Source organism: Grammomys surdaster, unplaced genomic scaffold (assembly GCF_004785775.1).
Source record: "Grammomys surdaster isolate TR1022 unplaced genomic scaffold, NIH_TR_1.0 126176, whole genome shotgun sequence".
In the NCBI taxonomy this organism is placed as follows: domain Eukaryota; kingdom Metazoa; phylum Chordata; class Mammalia; order Rodentia; family Muridae; genus Grammomys; species Grammomys surdaster.
Genome location: NW_021620983.1, coordinates 5,519,427 through 5,538,266, shown reverse-complemented (window position 1 = coordinate 5,538,266; position 18,840 = coordinate 5,519,427). Strand labels below are relative to the sequence as shown.

Here is an 18,840-nt window from a genome sequence, read left to right as displayed (position 1 = left end):
AGCCAGTTAATTAACCTATATCTGATCAGAATACTGCTTGGGTTGTTTTTTTCTGGTCTCATGTAGCCCATGGCATCCTCAAACTTACAATATAGCTAAATCTGGCCCTGATTTCTAATCTTCCTGCCTCTACCTCCATAGTGCTGGGGTAAGAGGCATGTACTACCATAGGTTTCTATGTATTGATGGGCTTCAAATGCCTGAAAGACAGGCAGTCTGTGTACTGGGATGCAACACCCAGTTCCTCCACCAACTTTTAATGGTATGCTGTCCCCAACCACAAGACATCCTCCAAGGCAAGTTTCAGGATCAGAACCAAGGGCAAAATGTGCTGAAGTGTGAATGCTTCCTACACATGACAGAAAGGGTTTGTAGATCAAACCCATATACACATGCACATATGCACATATGCACACACACACACACACACACATGCACATACACATATACTTGACAATACACAGTGTCTTTCCATTGACTTGTCGTCACAATCCGTAAATCCAGAGTATCAAGCCTAATCTAGAAAATAAATGCTGACAAATCCTAACTTCCAATTCCATAATCTTTCTGGATAGGGAGTCTTTCTCCAGAGTTCAAGAATATGGATTTATTTTCCCTTAGTAAAATTACATTTTGCCCATTTTATCTTGAAATGCTCCTGCAATGATCTGAGGCACTGACCCCGAAGTACTTTTACAAAAAGGGTCAACGTAATGAGGGCCGGCAAGCATTATGATTAGTAGGACGATATAATCCCTACCCTCAAGGGCCTTAAAATCATAATAGGTCACAAGGATAGGAACATTTCACAAGAGCTGAGCTTCTATTGGGAGCATCTGTCGGTGTGCCGTGAGGTCACTCTCAATGAGCTTACCCAGTTTTTTATAGAAGTGGTGTTTGGGGCAGAAAGCATTGAACAGGTGTCAGGAAGAAGGCAGACTCACTGTACGGTGGAGGAAAGGGGGACATGAGTGAGATGAGGTGAGATGGGGTAAGTTTGAAGGCAGCACCATTAGAGCACCAGAAGAGAGGCTCACAAAGAGATCTGGACCTACAAAGGGGCTGGCTCCCAGAATGTCTTGGAAAGGCAGCCCGGAACCTCTTTTGGACATTTCTATCTTTGTGTTTTTATTCTTAAATCCACTCAGAGTTCTAGAGAGATCTTACTGTCAATCACACTTCACTCTTCACAGTCTGGGGAGAAGGCAGCTCGGCTCTGCAGGCTCCTGTATCCCCCGCTCCCACCCCAGTTAGAAACTTTCTTCAATAGCTTATGCCTTAATGGAAGAGCACTCGGCCCTCGGTGTTTTAATTGTGGGTTTTCTTGTGTGTCTTCTATTACATTGCATGAGGCTTGGTTATCACCCTTCTTTCCTTCTGTTTGGTACCTAGCATATCATAGTTCATCTCCTGAAAACAGTGCTAGAAGCCATGGCTACGAGAAACACGTTGTTACATCGTTTTTAATAATCATATAAGGAAGGGAAGAAACATATTGCTTTTTCCAGGCAAGCTCCAAAGTTGGCTGCTTGGGGCAGATTGACAGTGTTGCTTTCCTCTCCTGCTCAGCCCTGTCATGATGTAAGTGAACCCTGTGCTATTAACTGTGTGCCTTAAGTAGACCTGTGTTGTTTAACTGAGACTCAGCAACATTTTGAAGGCACACTTTTGTAAAATATTTTTAGTATTTCCCTTTGTCCAACCAAATTCTCAATGGGCTGCCTCAGACTCTAGAAAACAATATGGTTACAGAATGGCAGGAAAGTTCACATTTGAATACCTAAAAGCCACACAATTGATTTAGAAAGTATCCCCATAGCGACATTTTCTCTCAAATCAGGTTGTACTAACAAATGTAACTTTTCAAAGCTTGATACAATGAGGATTCAAACCACACAGAGTAGTAACTAATGGTTCAGTTCTTGTTACCACTGGACTGTTTTAACATAAACCTTTACTCCAGCTCTCTCTGTTTACTTGTTTATTCTTATTTATTTATTATTCTGCTATTTTAGTTTTGCCTTATTTTTGCCTGCAAGTATGTCTGTGTCCCACATGTGTGCCTGATGCCTGGGCAGATCCCATCACCTGGGCAGAGTTCAGAGATGTTGTGAGCCACCATTTTGGTGCTGGGAATGGAACCCTTGTCCTCTGGAAGAATAATGACCTTTTGAACATCGAGCACTCCCTTCATTCCTGGCTTAGGTCTCTCTATATCATTTTGATTCCAAGTATATAAATTATCTTCCTTGATGTAACTAGTCTTAACTCTAGTTTGGTGTAAATCTGTGAATCCTGATGGAAAGTGACAGCCAACATATACCAGACCACAATCACTCAGTCATTCTCTCAAAACTGAACTGGAATCATCATTTTTAGATAAGTGGTAGCACAATCTGTATGGAAATTGGCACCAGAACCTTCCCTCATTTGACCCAAAATTCTTGTCTTGCCCTGTACACACACGGGGCTGACCTCAGTACCGGGCTCCTGCTGACTTAAAATGAACCTCTGATCCTCCAAAGACTTGCATAGTGAAGTATAGAAAACACAAATCTGTACCTATTCGCGGTCATCCCTGCCGCCGTCACCACGCTTTTAAAACACACTTCACGGCAGCATCTCCTCTCATGTTATTTTAAGTGCTACTGGAAATAAAATACCACGAGAGAAAGATATTTTTTTTTGCAACACTTCATCCATTCTATTTCTGCTCACAAATTCTTTTTCCCCCTATTTATGAAATATCCACAAAAGCCATCAAAACTGTACAACAGAAAAGCTAAAATTATAAAATAGACAAGAAAAAACTAAGGTCTCTCAGTTCTTGCAAAGGCCATTTAGATGCTGGTTTTCAGTGGTATCTGAGGACTGGAAATACATTTCACGATATATTATACCAGAACTGAAGCCAAATGAGACTTGAGATTTTTATGAGAACAGTATGGCATTAGATGTTTGGAAGTAGTAAATAATTTGAAGGAAAGTAAATTTGTATCTGGTTAAGTGAAGTTTTTCTTGTTAGTATATAACTTTAAAAAATTAACTTTTATACTGTTGTATATATACAGACAAAAACATCTTATGTTTGTCCCCAGATAAACAGAATTGCAGAGTACATCTTCAACTGCCCGTGCATAGTCAGAAGACTCATTTCTGAGGCTGGTGGATATTGTATTTTCAAGTCCTGTGGCTATCAAGGGTGGTAATATAACCAAGGAAGCCCAATTAAATTACCAACAAGAAGAGGCACATTCTTCCCTGTTAACCTCATGTACCTAGGAGTTACCTATGTCACATGATATATGTGCCCGTATCCCAGGTTGTAGAGCACTCAGAGGTGAACTTTGACCTTTCAAACTCCTCCGACTCTAAACTCATAGTGGCTGTGATGCAACCATCCAGAATGGATCTGGTGGGAATATCTTTTCTCCTCTACATTTGATGCTAATCAAGTCATAAATTTGCTGATATATATTTGGCATATAGTGATTCAAAACTTCATGGTTGCAAGTTTCCAGGCTCTGGATTTAAACAGTCTCTGTTTCTATGGTGATGCCTGGTCCCACACTTGCCGTTGGGATCCAGAGGGTCTCTGTGAGTTTGAGGCCAGCCAGGACTGCATAGAGAGTTCCAAGTCAGGCAGGGCTGCACCGTGAGACTCTTGTCTCAAGAAGGGCACTATGTCTCCTTAAGTGAACTCTTTACAATTAATGTTACTTCTACATTGTAGGTTCAGGAGTAGATATGAAAACAGGTATATCTGAAAAGAATTCACACGATGTAATACAGTATGATAAAGCAGACATCTCTATATTTTCATAAGTAAAGTATCAGTGAGATAAAATAAATACTAAGAACATCCGAAAGTATGTTATTAAATAAATCACTCTTTCCATAAATGCAAACTTTACAGAAGTTTTTAAAGCATGTGTTTGATAAGATTCATTTACTTTTATTTTATGTGTATGTGTGAGTGCCTGCATGTATGTCTGTGTACCATGTGCTGCCGATACATGTGTGTATATGAGCATGTGTGTGATTGTGCCACAGAGGTCAAGAGAGGATCATGAATCCTCAGATTCTGGAAATGAAAATCAGATCCATAACTCATAACTACTAAACCATATCTCCTGTCTGTCATTGATTTTTAAATGGATACCTAAAAGTCTTCAACAATACTTTGAGAGTATTATTGAAATCATAGTAAGGTTATAAAGTTTTGGATAAATGTCAAGTCAATCTGTATCTATATCTATCTATCCATCTATCTATCTATCTATCTATCTACCTACCTATCTATCTATATACATATATATACATACACATATACATATATACATACACATATACATATATACATAATATATACTGTTTCTCTGGGTATAAAGATGAGATGTTTTTGTCTATATTTAGAAAACAGTATAAAAGTTAATTTTTCAAGTTATATAATTCCAAAATAACAAGAAAAACTTCTAACACTTGACTAGAAATAAATTTACTTTCCTTCAAATTATTTGCTACTTCCAAACACATCTAATGATATGTTGATATATTTAATTTGTTTATATACATATTTTTCCTTTGTCAAAATGCCATAATAAATATGTTTTCCGCAGCACAGATAGTGTGTATTGACCATTTATGTGAAATAAAGTATCTCAGAGAGTACATTCTGCTTTTTTATGTGAACTCAGGCCCTGTGTGAGAGCAGTGGATGTTCTTAAATGCTGAGCCTTGTCTCCAGACCATCACCAGGCAAAAGTATCCCTAGATCCTAGTATACACTAATTTACAGCAATTACATCTTTTTCAGTGCTGAGAACCGAATTCAGAGCCTTGCTTTGCATCTACGAGTTAAGCACCCAGTCAGAGAGCTACATCCCTGGTCCTTGTTCTTTACTCTGGGTCTTGCCCTATAGCTGAGTGGGCAGGCCTTGAACTTGTGACCTTCTGGCTTCACTACCAAGTGCTAGCACTACCGGAGTTTTACTGTGGCACCTGAGCAACAAAGAGTCTGTGATGTTTTCCTCGTCCTTGTTGTATTTTTTTTCATTTGACCGTGGAGACATCAATGCTGTGTCCACACGGTATCGAGCTAGTACTCCTAAAGATCACCTTGTAATTTGCCTCGTAGAGGTGGCTATCATACCATCGACGATGTTTTAATTGAAAATATTAGCAGCAAAAACAGTCTGGATAAAGTGATTCCACTTTAAAAAATAAAAGCAGGGACTCCTCCAGGCTAAAATAAAATCCCCTTCCCTTCGTAAGCCGCATGTGAGGGTTTCTCTGTATGCTGGTCTCACTGGCACTGTAGGCCTAGACTGCGAAGAACAGTCACATTGCCCATCTTCAGCTCCTACGACTCTAATGGACAATGATGTGTCAATCAATACGTATTTGTCAAATCAAACTGTCCTGTCCCTCCAGTGGCAATGGGTGTCAGCAGTGCTCACACTCCAGAACGTTCCTAAGGATGTCTCGCAGAGATGATTCAAATATGAATTCACTGGCTCAGGAGCTTAACATAAAAAGCAATTTTGCCTTGGGTGCAAAGCTTTCTGAGACTACCCCAGGGAAGGCAAATAACGTCTACATACTTATGGCTGTCTGATGAAGACCGTGACAAACAGGAAGTGTGCCACCTCTCATCAGAGGCTCAGGGAACATCGCAGAAGCAGAGGCAGAAGGACAATAAGCGCCAGAGGACTGAGGGATTGGCAGCAATGTAGTGACTTCTAGACATGTCAGGGAAGCTGCATCCATGAAACTTCAACAATCTGGCTTCCTGAACAAGATCTGCACAGTGGTAATACCATTTGACTTGCGTTTGCCGACGGGGAAGGTCTCATAAGACCCCATGCCCGGGTGAAGAACTACAGGCCACCACTGGTTGCCGAGAGAGGAAGAGTCAGTTTTCTCCTGGGACAGACCTCCAGTGCCAAGCACTCTGCCTAAACACATGTACTTATATACGTGAGCAACACTAAGTGGACTAGGTAGATCCTACAATGCAGGTGTAAGTGTGTGTCTGTGTGTGTCTGTGTGTGTGTGTGTGTGTGTGTGTGTGTTCATGTGCACCATGCACATGTGAGTAATAACAACAATTAGAGAAGTATTCATGAGTTTGAGAGGGGGTGGGGGGAACAAAGGAGGGATTGGAAGGAGGGGGTGGGAATGATTTGGATACACAAATACACTGTGTATGTATAAGTTTGTAAAAAGAGACAAAGGGAGAAAGAAAGAAAGAAAGAAAGAAAGAAAGAAAGAAAGAAAGAAAGAAAGAAAGGAAGGAAGAAAGAAAGAGGGAAGGAGGGAGGGAGGGAGGGAGGGAGGGAGAAAGAGAGAGAGACACAGAGAGAGAGAGAGAGAGAGAGGGAGAGAGAGAGACAGAGAGAGAGAAGGAAAGAAGGAAGGAAAGAAGGAAAGAAAGAAAGAAAGAGGGAAGGAGGGAGGGAGGGAGGGAGGGAGGGATGGAGGGAGAAAGAGAGAGAGACACAGAGAGAGAGAGAGAGAGAGAGAGAGACAGAGAGAGAGAAGGAAAGAAGGAAGGAAGGAAAGAAGGAAAGAAAGAAAGAAAGAAAGAAAGAAAGAAAGAAAGAAAGAAAGAAAGGAAGGAAGGAAGGAAGGAAGAAAGAAAGGAAGAAAGAAAGGAAGAAAGAAAGAAGTCATGTTCAGAATGGCATTAAAAACCGTTCCCCATTTCAAGTTAGTGGCATGTATATGGCCTTCCTAGTCCACATGGTAAATTCTGGCCAGCCAAGGCTATACCCTAGGGTCTGCATGATGGCCAATCCTCCACTGTTAAATTCTTCCTTCTGTTCATGCCAGTCTGATAGCTGACTTCCTCTGGCAAACTTCTCAAGAGGCCTCGTCTCCCGCCCCAAGCACTCCTACTGACTGTGCTTTTCTTCTTTGAGACCAGAAAGAAGTGACCGACTTGCTCGATGGTTCATAGTCTGTCTTTCCCCCACCAAACTGCAATATGTTAAGAGAACCAAGTGTTTTACGGGTGGTGGTAGTACCGTTGCCTAGAGCCAAATGTGGGAGACCACAGGTATCTAGTCATATATCAGGGATCAATGGGTGGCAGATGAAAGCGATGACTTGACTAAGGAACACGGAAGAGGGAGTCCTTTGGAGACAAACAAAAGAACAGGTGAGGAGCACAAACCACATCAACGTGGTACTGCCAGGGCTCCTGACGGAGAGAGCAGGATAAACTGATGCTTTGCTTGCTTAATGTGAGTGACTAGTTTTTCGTCTTGCTTGACCCAGTTCGGATTGGATTTCCATGTCACTTGCAAACAACCATGCTGTCTCTCATTCAGCAGAAAAGATAAAGTCCCAGATTGCTGGCTAGAGTCCAGTGAAGACAGAACCTTATGGTGACGGAGTTATTCTGAATTAGATATGGGGTCCTAGTTTGCCGTCACTCCAGGAGTTGAGGCAGAGGTGAAAAGGCCTCGTGCCTGGTGTATTGGACTAAGTAACCTTCTCTGCCTTCTTTGCACTTAGTCTAAGCAAATCACAACACTTCCTAACAAGGCCTCTGAAGATGTGTTTTGCAAGTACCTCCCTTTCTCTCGCAGACTTCTATTTTTGTTGTTTCATGCCCATGTCTACCTCTAGTTAATGACCATATTAATTTATTTTTGTTCTGTGTCATGTGACATTTGAAAGCATTGATAGTAAGTTTTCTTCTTTCAAGGGGAAAGTTCGGATAGAAATCCCACAGATACACATACACGCGCACCATCTTCCATTAACTTGAGCAACATTCGTTGGCTGCCAGTGTAGTACTCAATGCCTGCCTCGGTGCTTGTCTGTGAGAATGGTCACTGACCTTTGCCTGTTTTGTGAAGACGGATGTCTATGCACCGTGTGCGCAAACTGATAAAGAGAGTAACTCTAAAGTTTCACTTCTTTCTCTATTCCAACAGAGTCTGTCTGCATCATCCTCTGATGGCGGCTGGGGGAGGGGGGGCAATTAGTAAGTCTCTAATGAGAGTCTGATCAGTCATGGAGGGTGGAAGACTATTCTGGCTGTCTTGATATGTTTTCAGAAATGTAAACTATATGTGAATCCCCTAGAGGAATGGAGACAGGAGACTGCGCTGTTCACTCTGTCTTGGCTTGGGGGCAGGGGGGGGATTGGTCAGCGCAGCCAAGCTGTTCTGGGAGGCTGCTCTACTATAGGCCTGAATTTTTCTTTCCCTAAAGCACTTAGGTTTCCCTACCCTCCCTTTCCTACATTCAGCTGCCTTGAACAAGCTGCCCTTCTGTCAGAAACTCTCCTCTGGGTTGAGCCCAGGAGCGAAAGGACGAGTGTCATTGATAAAACATCGCCCAGTGGACCTTTGTACGCAAACCAATACCCAACAGCCTTTCCTTCCTGTGGTTTGTGTTATTAAAGAGATTTGGAGTGCATCACCATGCTGTGTTTGAGGCACAAACCATTCTAAATAACATCAGAATACCAACAGAGCCCAGGCCAGAGGGATGCAAAGGGCATTTCCTCAATCCTCTCTGGCTGTTTTCCCTTTATAGTTACTGCAGAGAGATCGTAACTAGTCTGTCTTTCCCTTATAATTTGTGTGGTTTTTTCCACCACAAACATGGCTACGATCACTCTTCCTGGTCCTGAGAATATATTGCTGGTGACCTGTTTGGACATTTATGGTCCTGGAGCCAAGAATGATGATGGATGAGCATTGAGCTGCAGGAAGATTCCCTATGACTGGACAGTCCAGGACAGGAAGGAGCATCCCAGGGCTTAAATATGAACACTTCAATTAACATGTTCCAGTTGAGTAACAGGAGACCACAAAAGTAAAACTATTTAAAATCACAGGGTGATGATGATACATCCACCGTAAATCTGTTCCAACCCAGGAAGTGCTTATGATAAGCACCACAGTGGCATGAGCTCTATGGGGTGACTCTGAAATGAATGTGCTTTGCAAGCATGGTACGATTTCAAAGGCTCACCTATATTGAAATACAGAGTAAAGATACTGTGTTTGGTAGCTTATTCTGTAGAATACAATGTATCTCTCTGGAGCAAAGTCCCTGGGATACTCTGGTGTTTAATTGACTTTCCAGAGAGTGGATAAAACACTTGGCCAATTTCAATGGCAACCTAATCAGCTGAGGCTAAAATACTATTCTGCTCTGAAGTTGAAGGAGATATTGAATGTGCAGTAGTGCCAGGCCCACCAATATGAAGATGGTTCCATGGCATTAATTAGCGCAGATAGACAGTGATTATTCATAACCTTGTCTCTTAAGACTAGTCCAGCAAGTGCACATCTTCATGATACAGCAGCCTCAGGCCAATGCTGGCCTCTGTATAGTGAGTTTTGATGCTCTGAGGTATTGACTGGCTGTGTTAGCAAGGAGAGTAAGCAGAAGAGCCATAACCTCCAAGTGTTCTGAGGTCCCCTCCATCTCAGAGTGGCACTTTCAGGACTACTACCATTCAAACATTTCCATGGCTGTGTGAGTCTGTGTGTGTGTGAGGGCTCACAGGTGAGAGAGCTCACAAACGGAGTTACAATCAAACCAAGTAGCACTTTGGACATTTCCCTATGTAAATACTACTGTGCCAGGTTTAGTTCTTCCTGGTCTATCTTAAACCCATGAGATCCCCTGAGGTTTTGTGCTGTATATTTAAAGGATACTTCTGCCATGTTAGTAAAAACAACAAACTTTAATAAAAAGAAATAAAATAGGTTGGGTTCCATGGAACATGCTTGTCATCCCAGCCCCTGGGAGGTGCTAGCACAATAATCAAGAACTCAAGGGTAATCTGGCCTAAGAAGCAAGTTAGAATCCAGCCTGGGCTACTTGACACCCCATTTCAAAAACCATGAAAATACAAAAAGCTAAAAAAGCAAGCAAACAAACAAAAACTTAGCACACATACACAAAAGAGAATACATAAAACAACAGCATCAAACAGCGTTCAACTTCAACAGCAGCAGAACCGCTGGTTAGACTTGGTTAGGTCTGGACTGGAAACCATCAGTTCACATTCCTACTTTCCCTTTCCTACCACTTGGCATTATAAGAACTCGTCTCGAGACACTAAAAATGCCATCATTTTCCAAATGTACGGTAACCAGTCTTCAATCAAGACATTACCCTCTCTGTAGAGCATGAAATCATCTTGGGAATATTCGTAACCGTGAGTTAGGAGTGTTACCCTACAAACCCATCCCCGCAGATCAGATACGAGGGAGTGTTTGCTGATGGCCTCAAAGTATGTGATTGGTACCATTAAAAGAGAAATGGCATCTATTACAAGTCACGGGTAGCCTGGATACGTCCCACTTCATTTCTGCGAGAGTGGATCAGATACCCACAAAGCTCTAACTCTCGCCTTAGGAACTGAAGCAGACTTTACAAGGACATCGCAGTGGAAAGGAACTGATCATATCTGCTCAGCTGCCTGGGGCTGGCTCTGGCTCTGTCAGACAAGCATTTCTTTCCCTTGTCCTAACTCCCAGGTGCTATTCCTGAGCACAAGGGGACATTCCGGACAGAAGGATTTGAAGAGAACAACAACAACAAAAAAAAATTGATGTGGATAATCTATGTGTTCCTGCCATTGACACAGTCTTGACAGTGGTGGTGGCTGGGGTCATGGTGACAAGGGTCACAGCGAGGTTAAAAGAAAAGCACCCAGGAATTCTCTGCTGTCATCAGCTTAACTAATGTGCTGGTGGTAGTAGGAGGTACATACGTCTCCACCAAACACTGAGAGACATTCAGTAACAACGTGTACAAGTTGACCCTGAAATTTCCCCAAGAGGTGACTGCTCTTGTAATGGAAAAAAAAATCACTTAAAATATGAAGTGTGGTCATTTATCCCAACTAACGCAGAGAAGGTGGAGAAGCTGACTGAGCTCTCAAAAGCCTGGAGAATACACAGCAAGTGATTTAAACAAACAGTGTGTGGTACTGACGAGTGGGATGCTGAACACATCCTCCATCAGTCTGCTCGGTGGCACAATCTAGACGGTAAACAAATTTAAACATTCGTTAAGGCAGGCGAGCGTATTTGAAGCAAGATTCAAAATCCACTATCACGCAACAGTACGCTAAACGCTCCTTCGTAAGCGAAGGCAGACTCCCTTGTACAAAAGTTGGAGATTTTTGGAATTTCATCCTTTGTTGTTTGTCAGCATCTACCTGTTAAAATGGGCTATAGCTTTGCAATGAAGCTGAGAGACTTGTCCACGAGGAGCTAAATGTATTTGCCTTCATTGCTTCATGTAAGACAGCTGTAGAGTGGGGTCTGCAGGGAAACCTACATGCAAGGTAAGTGTTGGTGTCTTTAAAAAGACCTGATGTGCCGTGGACATGTTGAAATTTACCCATGGTCTTAAACCTCCACTATACTGCCTTTGGCAGATTAGACACTGAAAATATATCTACATACATCTACACATAGATATATCTACAAATTACACACACACACATACACACACAAACACATACACACATACACACCCCCACACACAGCATGTTACTAATTAAGCCAAGGCATTAAAACATTGGGCAGTGACACTACTTCAGGCTTTGATGACAACACCCCATAGCAGGGACAGAAACATGAAGGAGGAAAGCCAGTGCTCTCAAATGTAGACTTTGAATAGACCAGCCATTGTCTAGAATTTTCTCTGTTACAAAATGCATTTCCCGCATGCAGTTTTCAGACATGCACTGTGAGTCCTCTAAAGCTTTCTTTATCATTTAATATTATAAATAATTACGTTCCTAGGCGGCAGTTCAAAGCTCAGTATAGCACTTGTACAACACCCCAGGCAGGTCAGGTGACCTTTCTCCAATCCTGCTCTCTCTGGTGCTGGGGACAGACAAAGTGATACGTCTGTCATACGCCATTACCATTAGAACAGAATCTTGTTCTTTTATTACAACTGAACTCCGCCAGATCTCTCAGCAGGAATGCTAAGTGAAATCAATGTCTTGGATTTCCAGGCTGAGCTTGGAGGTCACAACCACTCTGTCATTTCTCAGTATTATCCTTTCTCTCGCGCACACACACTCCCTGAGCCTCCAACTGGCACACAGCAGATTGAAAACAGCATGCATCAGAGGACTCACGCTGCACAATTTTACAGTCTTTTGGAGCCCCTCCCTTTGATCCCCCCTTCCATTTTTTTTTTTTTTTTTGCTGTTTGCAAATTGCAAATAAGTTTTGCTATGTCCTCTGGAGTTGGGAGTCAGAGGCAATGGTGCACCCAGGAAGAGGGTAGGTGATACAACTCAGACCACACACTTCACTTTTGTCAGCTGTCAGTAAGAGCATTGTGTATCTACCGTCCCATGAATTTGATGTGTGACTCCACTGCTCTAAAGAGTAAACATCCCTGTAACACAAGCTACCAGTTCCATTTATACCAAGTGGGTATGCACACAAAGGCCTTGTGTTATCGTGTGAGGCAAAGACAAGCATAGGAAGTTGCAACACCAATACCTACACACACGCACACAGATACACACACACACACACACACACACATACACACACACACAGAGAGAGAGAGAGAGAGAGAGAGAGAGGAAAGAGAGGGGGGGAGAGAGACAGAGACAGAGAGAGAAAGACAGAGAGAGACAGAGAGAGAGAGAGAGAGAGAGAGAGAGACAGAGAGACAGAGAGACAGAGAGACAGAGAGACAGAGAGAGAGAGAATTCCCCAAGATACTAATGCTGATTGTGTAAAAACATAAATATGCTAATCAGTGAATGTCCATGAATAAATTAGCTCTGTGAAGTCACAATACCCATCATGCTATGTGCAGACATCATTTCTAAGCTACAAGAGAGCAAATGGGTTCTATTTATTTGTTACTAGTTGTCATTTGGGGAGCCACATTCAAATGATGCAACTTAGCTTTTATTTTTAACTCACTGTATTTTTTCTCATCGACTAAACCAGCACAGGCATATTTTGGAATTCTTTCTAACAACGGAAGTAGTGACAGAAAGCATTCTAGAGGACACCGGGCAAGGAACACATCTTTATGAGATTGCATTGATATTGAGAGAGAAGAATATTATTCTTGGTTAAATCTTGATACATGTTGCTGTAACTGTGGGTGGGAAGAAGGGTACCCATTGGTTTCTTCAGCTTTATGTGATAGAGAATTCTTGAAGTCTGACTTCTACAAAATAATTACAGTTTGAAGATAAACCATAAAATATATGTCTACATTAAGTAAATCATGGTAATTGAAACACAATCTACATTTTCCCTTTTCTGAAATAAAACAGAGGCATGAAATAAAATGAACTGTAAGATGTGGAAGAATTTTAACACTGCTAAAACAATTATCTGGTTGATTTTTTTGTGTGTGTGTGCTGAATTCATGGGGTTTTATGAGTATATAAAACCCCACTTGGCCCACTAAGCCTTTTCCCAATCACAACAAAAAGGACCTTCACTGGCTTTGGCATTTGTTATTGTTACCTAGGAAAGGACCATTGTAGCAACTGCCCAGGCAGCCTGCTAATGGATGGACAGATGGACGAATGATCGGAGACTAAGCAAAAGCAAAGGTGGAAGTGGCTGTCTGGAATCAAACCTTTTTTTCATTATTTGTGTAAACAAAATGGTTGAGAATATATTAATGTTAAAGATTTCACCTGGAAGTAGGGAGGAAAAATCCGCTAATCATGTAAAACTTAACAGTCTATGGTCCTGAAAGGGAATACCTTAATGCAAAACACTGTTATGGCTCATGATGTGAAGGGAAATTAACACATCAAGGGAGAGAAACAGACTCGCCACTTGCAGAGGCATCTGTGTAAAACAAGGGCTCTACACGGCTACTTGCCTTTATTTTGCTTAAAATGTATCTGTAAATATAACACTTTAAAACTGCTAGCACCAGGAGCCGTCACAATAGCACTTTAGAATTCAACTTGATTTGGTAGCTTGTTATAACTGCTTCTGAGCTCTGGCTTTACATGTGTCTGAAATTATAAATAGAAGCAGGTCTGGCCTTAGACAAGAAGCAGAGAAGCAGAGACATGTGAGGGCCACCAAGCAGAAGAAACAATTTGCAAGTAGCACATGTCTGTGCCCTGCCATTCCCCACTGTGGAAGTGTTTTCCCTAGTCACAGTCCCAGCTCCTCTGTCAGGCTACACTTACATACAAATGTATTCTGGGAATACACTGGGAAGCCTCGGAAGGAAGGAGTTGGGAATCTGGTCCCAACTGACCCAATGATCCTTTTCCTTTTCCACAGCCCCCTATCTGGAGTTTTACAGTAATTGAGCTGATGTTCTGAAGCCCCACCTCCTTTAGATATTTTCTATCTTACTCATGTACTTCTTTGCATACGTCAAGGTTACTCCTCCCCGACTCCCCTAAGACATTTCCACACCTCATCCATGGAATGGAAGATGAAAGCAAATTTCTAGAAAATAGTAATAATAATAATAATAATACATTAATATTAATAAAAGATGTTTGGTGTAAAAATTATTAGCAGTGTCAGTTTTCTGGCTAGTGCTTTCTAGTAGAGTTAAATATTTCCATTTGTTTTTTTCTGAATAAGCACAGGAAGCATCCCTCTCTGGCTAGCCTTGCTTGCTTTGCTGAAAGCTTCCTGTGTTCACACAACGGCACGCATGTAAAGTCCGCACACACGAAGGCTGTCACCCAAGACTCTCTGCTCTCCCCTGTCGGGAGGAATCATCTTTAACTCCCCCAGCCTTTTCCCATGTTCTCAGGAAATGGTTCCCCAGCTCTACAGCCAGCACTGTGTTTAAATAGTCCCCAATACTATTATTATCTTCATGATTTTACATGATAATCTCAGTGGATGTGTGACATATCTAAAATTACCACTGTGCCACTGTCATGCTGCATTACCACAGTTATCGATAGCTTTAAAGAAACACTCCATATGTCCCCATTCTACTCGAGCCTGGGTTTCTATTTCAGTTGTTTATCCCTTGGCAAACGCTTGCCTTTCTTGCTGGAGCCGATCTCTCCTTCCTAATAACATCTAATGTACTTTATCTGTAACACGGCTTCATGACACCTATTACTGATTATTCTCTGGATTATAAAGGATGGCTAATTTGATCGTTTTTATAGACATCTATTTTTAAAGCTATAAACTCCCTGGTTCAGAGATGCCCATTTCTGATTTCCACGACAACTATCAATATGTTTGTTGAATAAATACGTCAATTATTAGAAATGTAAATTCACACATACAGCTATGGCTCCTTCTAAAAGTCTTACCCCCATATACCCCCTGAGTTTAGTTAGCCCAGTGGCTGGAATCTACAAGACCTTCAGTAAATACTGTGAACCGACGAAGCTCAAGTGCAAAGACAGATCAGCTTATTGAAGAGGGTACCTTGCTTTTGGGTGGTGGGCTGTTTGTGCTCTTGTCTGTGTGAATGCTGGTAGGAGACACGGCAGCACCAAGGTTGCCTTGGGGTAGGCCTAGGAGCTTCCCTCCTGGAGAAACCTGCATTGCGGCTAGCTGGGCAGCATAGAACTGCTACAGAAGAAAAGACAGAGAGAGGCTGTCAGTCATAACGCAAACACATCCTTCAGGAGCACCACAGTCGGATGCACCATGCTTCCTACATATTCCCGGTTACACCTGAGACAATGAACGAGAAGCTGTAACTGTGGTCTACAAGTTAGCTTCTCAGGAGAGCAGCGAACAAGACCTTAGCAATAGTGCGGGCAGGGGCACCAAGCACAAGTGGTCATCACACTAACTCCTTATGGCACCTAGGAAGCAAGCATGTGGTATTGTCTGGCCAAGGCTCCAGCCTGTTTTCCCTTAAATTCCTGACTGTGAAAAGAACCAGCTTCACACACAGAGTAAGTTTCTTATCTGCATTGCTTCAATCTTTGATTTATTGAACTGGGTAAAGGAACAGTCTTCTTTTATTTATTTATTTATTTATTTATTTATTTATTTATTTATCTATTTAGTCTAAGAATTAATGGCATGCAAATTGGGAAACATTGAGCACAGAAGGAAGGAGAGGACCTCTGGGAGGCTAGGTGATCATCCTACCTAGACTGATCATTAACTGGGTGCTTGCAAGACAGTTAATCCACGATATAAACAGACACATCTAAAAAAAGAAAACCTCTCTAAAACACACACTGAATCTTATTAAATAACAAAGGAAAGCTGCTCCAAGAAACAACTGGTGAATTTAAAGAACATTTCGCTTTTATAATACTATCTTATGATACAGTATCCAGCTTAAGAACATCGCTTCACATTTGAACCCAGGCATCAAACATGGAGGTTAACACTGTTTCGTCTTCATGTAGCATTCTTTGAGACATTTGACAGTCTGCATTAGAAAGCAATTGACCTTTACAGTGTGTGTGTGTGTGTGTGTGTGTGTGTGTATGGTGTGTGTGTGTGTGTGTGTGTATGGTGTGTGTGTGTATGTGTGTGTGTGTGTATGGTGTGTGTGTATGTGTGTGTGTGTGTGTGTATGGTGTGTGTGTGTATGTGTGTGTGTGTGTATGGTGTGTGTGTGTATGTGTGTGTGTGTGTGTATGGTGTGTGTGTATGTGTGTGTGTGTATGGTGTGTGTGTGTGTATGTGTGTGTGTGTATGTGTGCGTGTGTGTGTATGGTGTGTGTGTATGGTGTGTGTGTATGTGTGTGTGTATGGTGTGTGTGTGTGTATGTGTGTGTGTGTATGTGTGTGTGTATGTGTGTGTGTATGTGTGTGTGTGTGTATGTGTGTGTGTGTGTATGGTGTGTGTGTGTGTTATGCTTATCTCTCGATTTCCTATTTCGCACTTGTCTAAGATGCAGTCTTCTCTGTGCAATCCTATGTTTCTACAATGGTGGTAAGTACCGGAAGTCCTTAAGGAGAAGGACTGTAGGATAGTTGTCTGGGAAGAACGATTTCAAAGCAGCAAATTGTTCCAGAAACACATTATCTTCTGCTAAGAGGGATCCTACTGTAAGTGACACGCTGAAAGCCAAGTGCTGTGGTCATGTGCATTGCATGTAGTTCCTGATCCTTTGATCCAAATGTAAACAGGAAGGTTAGGTTGGTGACAAGGGTTACAGGTGAAGTGACAGAGGATGCACTGAGAGAGTAGGACGCTCCTCGTTGAAGTACCATTGCATCATCAGTACCGACCGCTGCCTGCCTTCATATTTACATGTGTTGGGGTCATAAAAACATGTTTAATTTCAACCATTGGAAATGTAAGATTTCATCCCTAAGTCCCAGCTTACATATAAAGAGTAAAAGAATAATTTTCCCTGTAGATGAAGACTTCAGAGTTTATGCTTATTTTTTTTTTTTAAATCAGAATCGACAAATTTCTCCTGGCTGTGATGAAAACTTACGCATTATTTCCTGGGATTTGAAAAGTAGATGTTTTTCCTTGCCATCATTTCGAGCTGTTTATGAGGTTATTTATAATGTAACTGTGTCCTCAGGATACGATTTAGAAAAATTACACACATACCCAATAGAATACATGGACTCGTGAATTTGAAAAATACACAAATTTTCAGTCTAGCTGCACAACTGTATTATATTCTGTAATTTTCCATAGCATTTCTTACTGTGTTCCTGAGAAGAATTACACTTGTTGCTATTACTAGAAATATGTGGTGATGATACATGTTCCTGGCTTAAGTATACAATAAAAATGACATTTCACCAATTAATACAGGTGACACAGGGCATCTAGACACCTGTACACAAATACTAAATTGTTTTAAAAAAAACCAAAACCCTCAGTGACTTAAAATTTAGATTTGACCCATCATTATATTTCAAGCTATCTATCTATCTATCTATCTATCTATCTATCTATCATCTATCTATCATCTATCTATCATCTATCTATCTATCTATCATCTATCTATCATCTATCTATCATCTATTTATCTATCTATCATCTATCTATCTATCTATCTATCATCTATCTATCTATCATCTATCTATCTATCTATCATCTATCTATCTATCTATCTATCTATCTATCTATCTATCATGGTTGATGTTTAGACATTTAAGTGACTCAATTACGTCTAAGAGGTGATTCAGTGATTACTGGTCATTATGGGCATATCTGCAACTTTCAAAGAAAATTACAGGATTTATATTTAAAGTCAAAATGATAAAACTCTCAACATTGTGTTTCGTGTTTGAAAGTTAGAGCTGGCACGTACTCAACATTTAAAAAACAAATAAAAGCTTCCCTTACTCCGTGCAAGCATTCATTCATACCATCTTACAGATGTAATCGGGTTTATCTCAGTTCCATTATACAAAGTCATACTTTTGAATTCAAAGTTTTAAAGTTGCCCGAAGTCAGATGGCTTACAGCTGGGATAGAGATTCAGATCTCCACAGCCGCAGGTCTGGCAGAGGAGATAATGGCCAGCCCTTGAAGGAGTTGAAGATGTTACATAAGCACATAGGATCTATAGGAGGCCACTGAAGAGCTGAGGGGAGGGGCATACGCACACACACAAGCAAACTTAGGAACATCCAGATGCCGGAAAGGCAGGAAATAACTCAATGGGCGGATTATAACCAATTTTGTGTTAGTGTTTCCTTAAAAATCATCTCTCGTTGGATTTTGAAGGAGGAGAGGAGAAGTATATGATGTCAGTATTTATACCTAAGTTTCCTCAGTGCTCCGTGGAGTTGAAATTCCCACCAAGGTAAGCATCACCTGGGTCTACAGGGTTAAAACATTGTAGTCTCATTTAAGCCAGCAAGAACAGGCCTCCAGCTTCAGCCCCTTAAGTTTACTCACTCTCTCTCTCTCTCT

At 41.4% G+C, this 18,840-nt stretch overlaps 1 protein-coding gene across 4 annotated transcripts in view; it reads right to left on the bottom strand.

Moving 5' to 3' along the window:
* Sox5 (SRY-box 5) overlaps nucleotides 1–18,840 on the bottom strand; it is a 370,611-nt gene that overhangs the window by 50,683 nt on the left and 301,088 nt on the right. For 3 of the 4 annotated variants that reach the window (XM_028757584.1, XM_028757583.1, XM_028757585.1), the window contains one exon: nucleotides 15,411–15,557. The exons of the other annotated variant lie outside the window; for it this stretch is intronic. In XM_028757584.1, coding sequence (XP_028613417.1) covers nucleotides 15,411–15,557 — 147 coding nt within the window. The remainder of the gene's footprint in view (nucleotides 1–15,410; nucleotides 15,558–18,840) is intronic. 4 annotated transcript variants of the gene reach the window in all.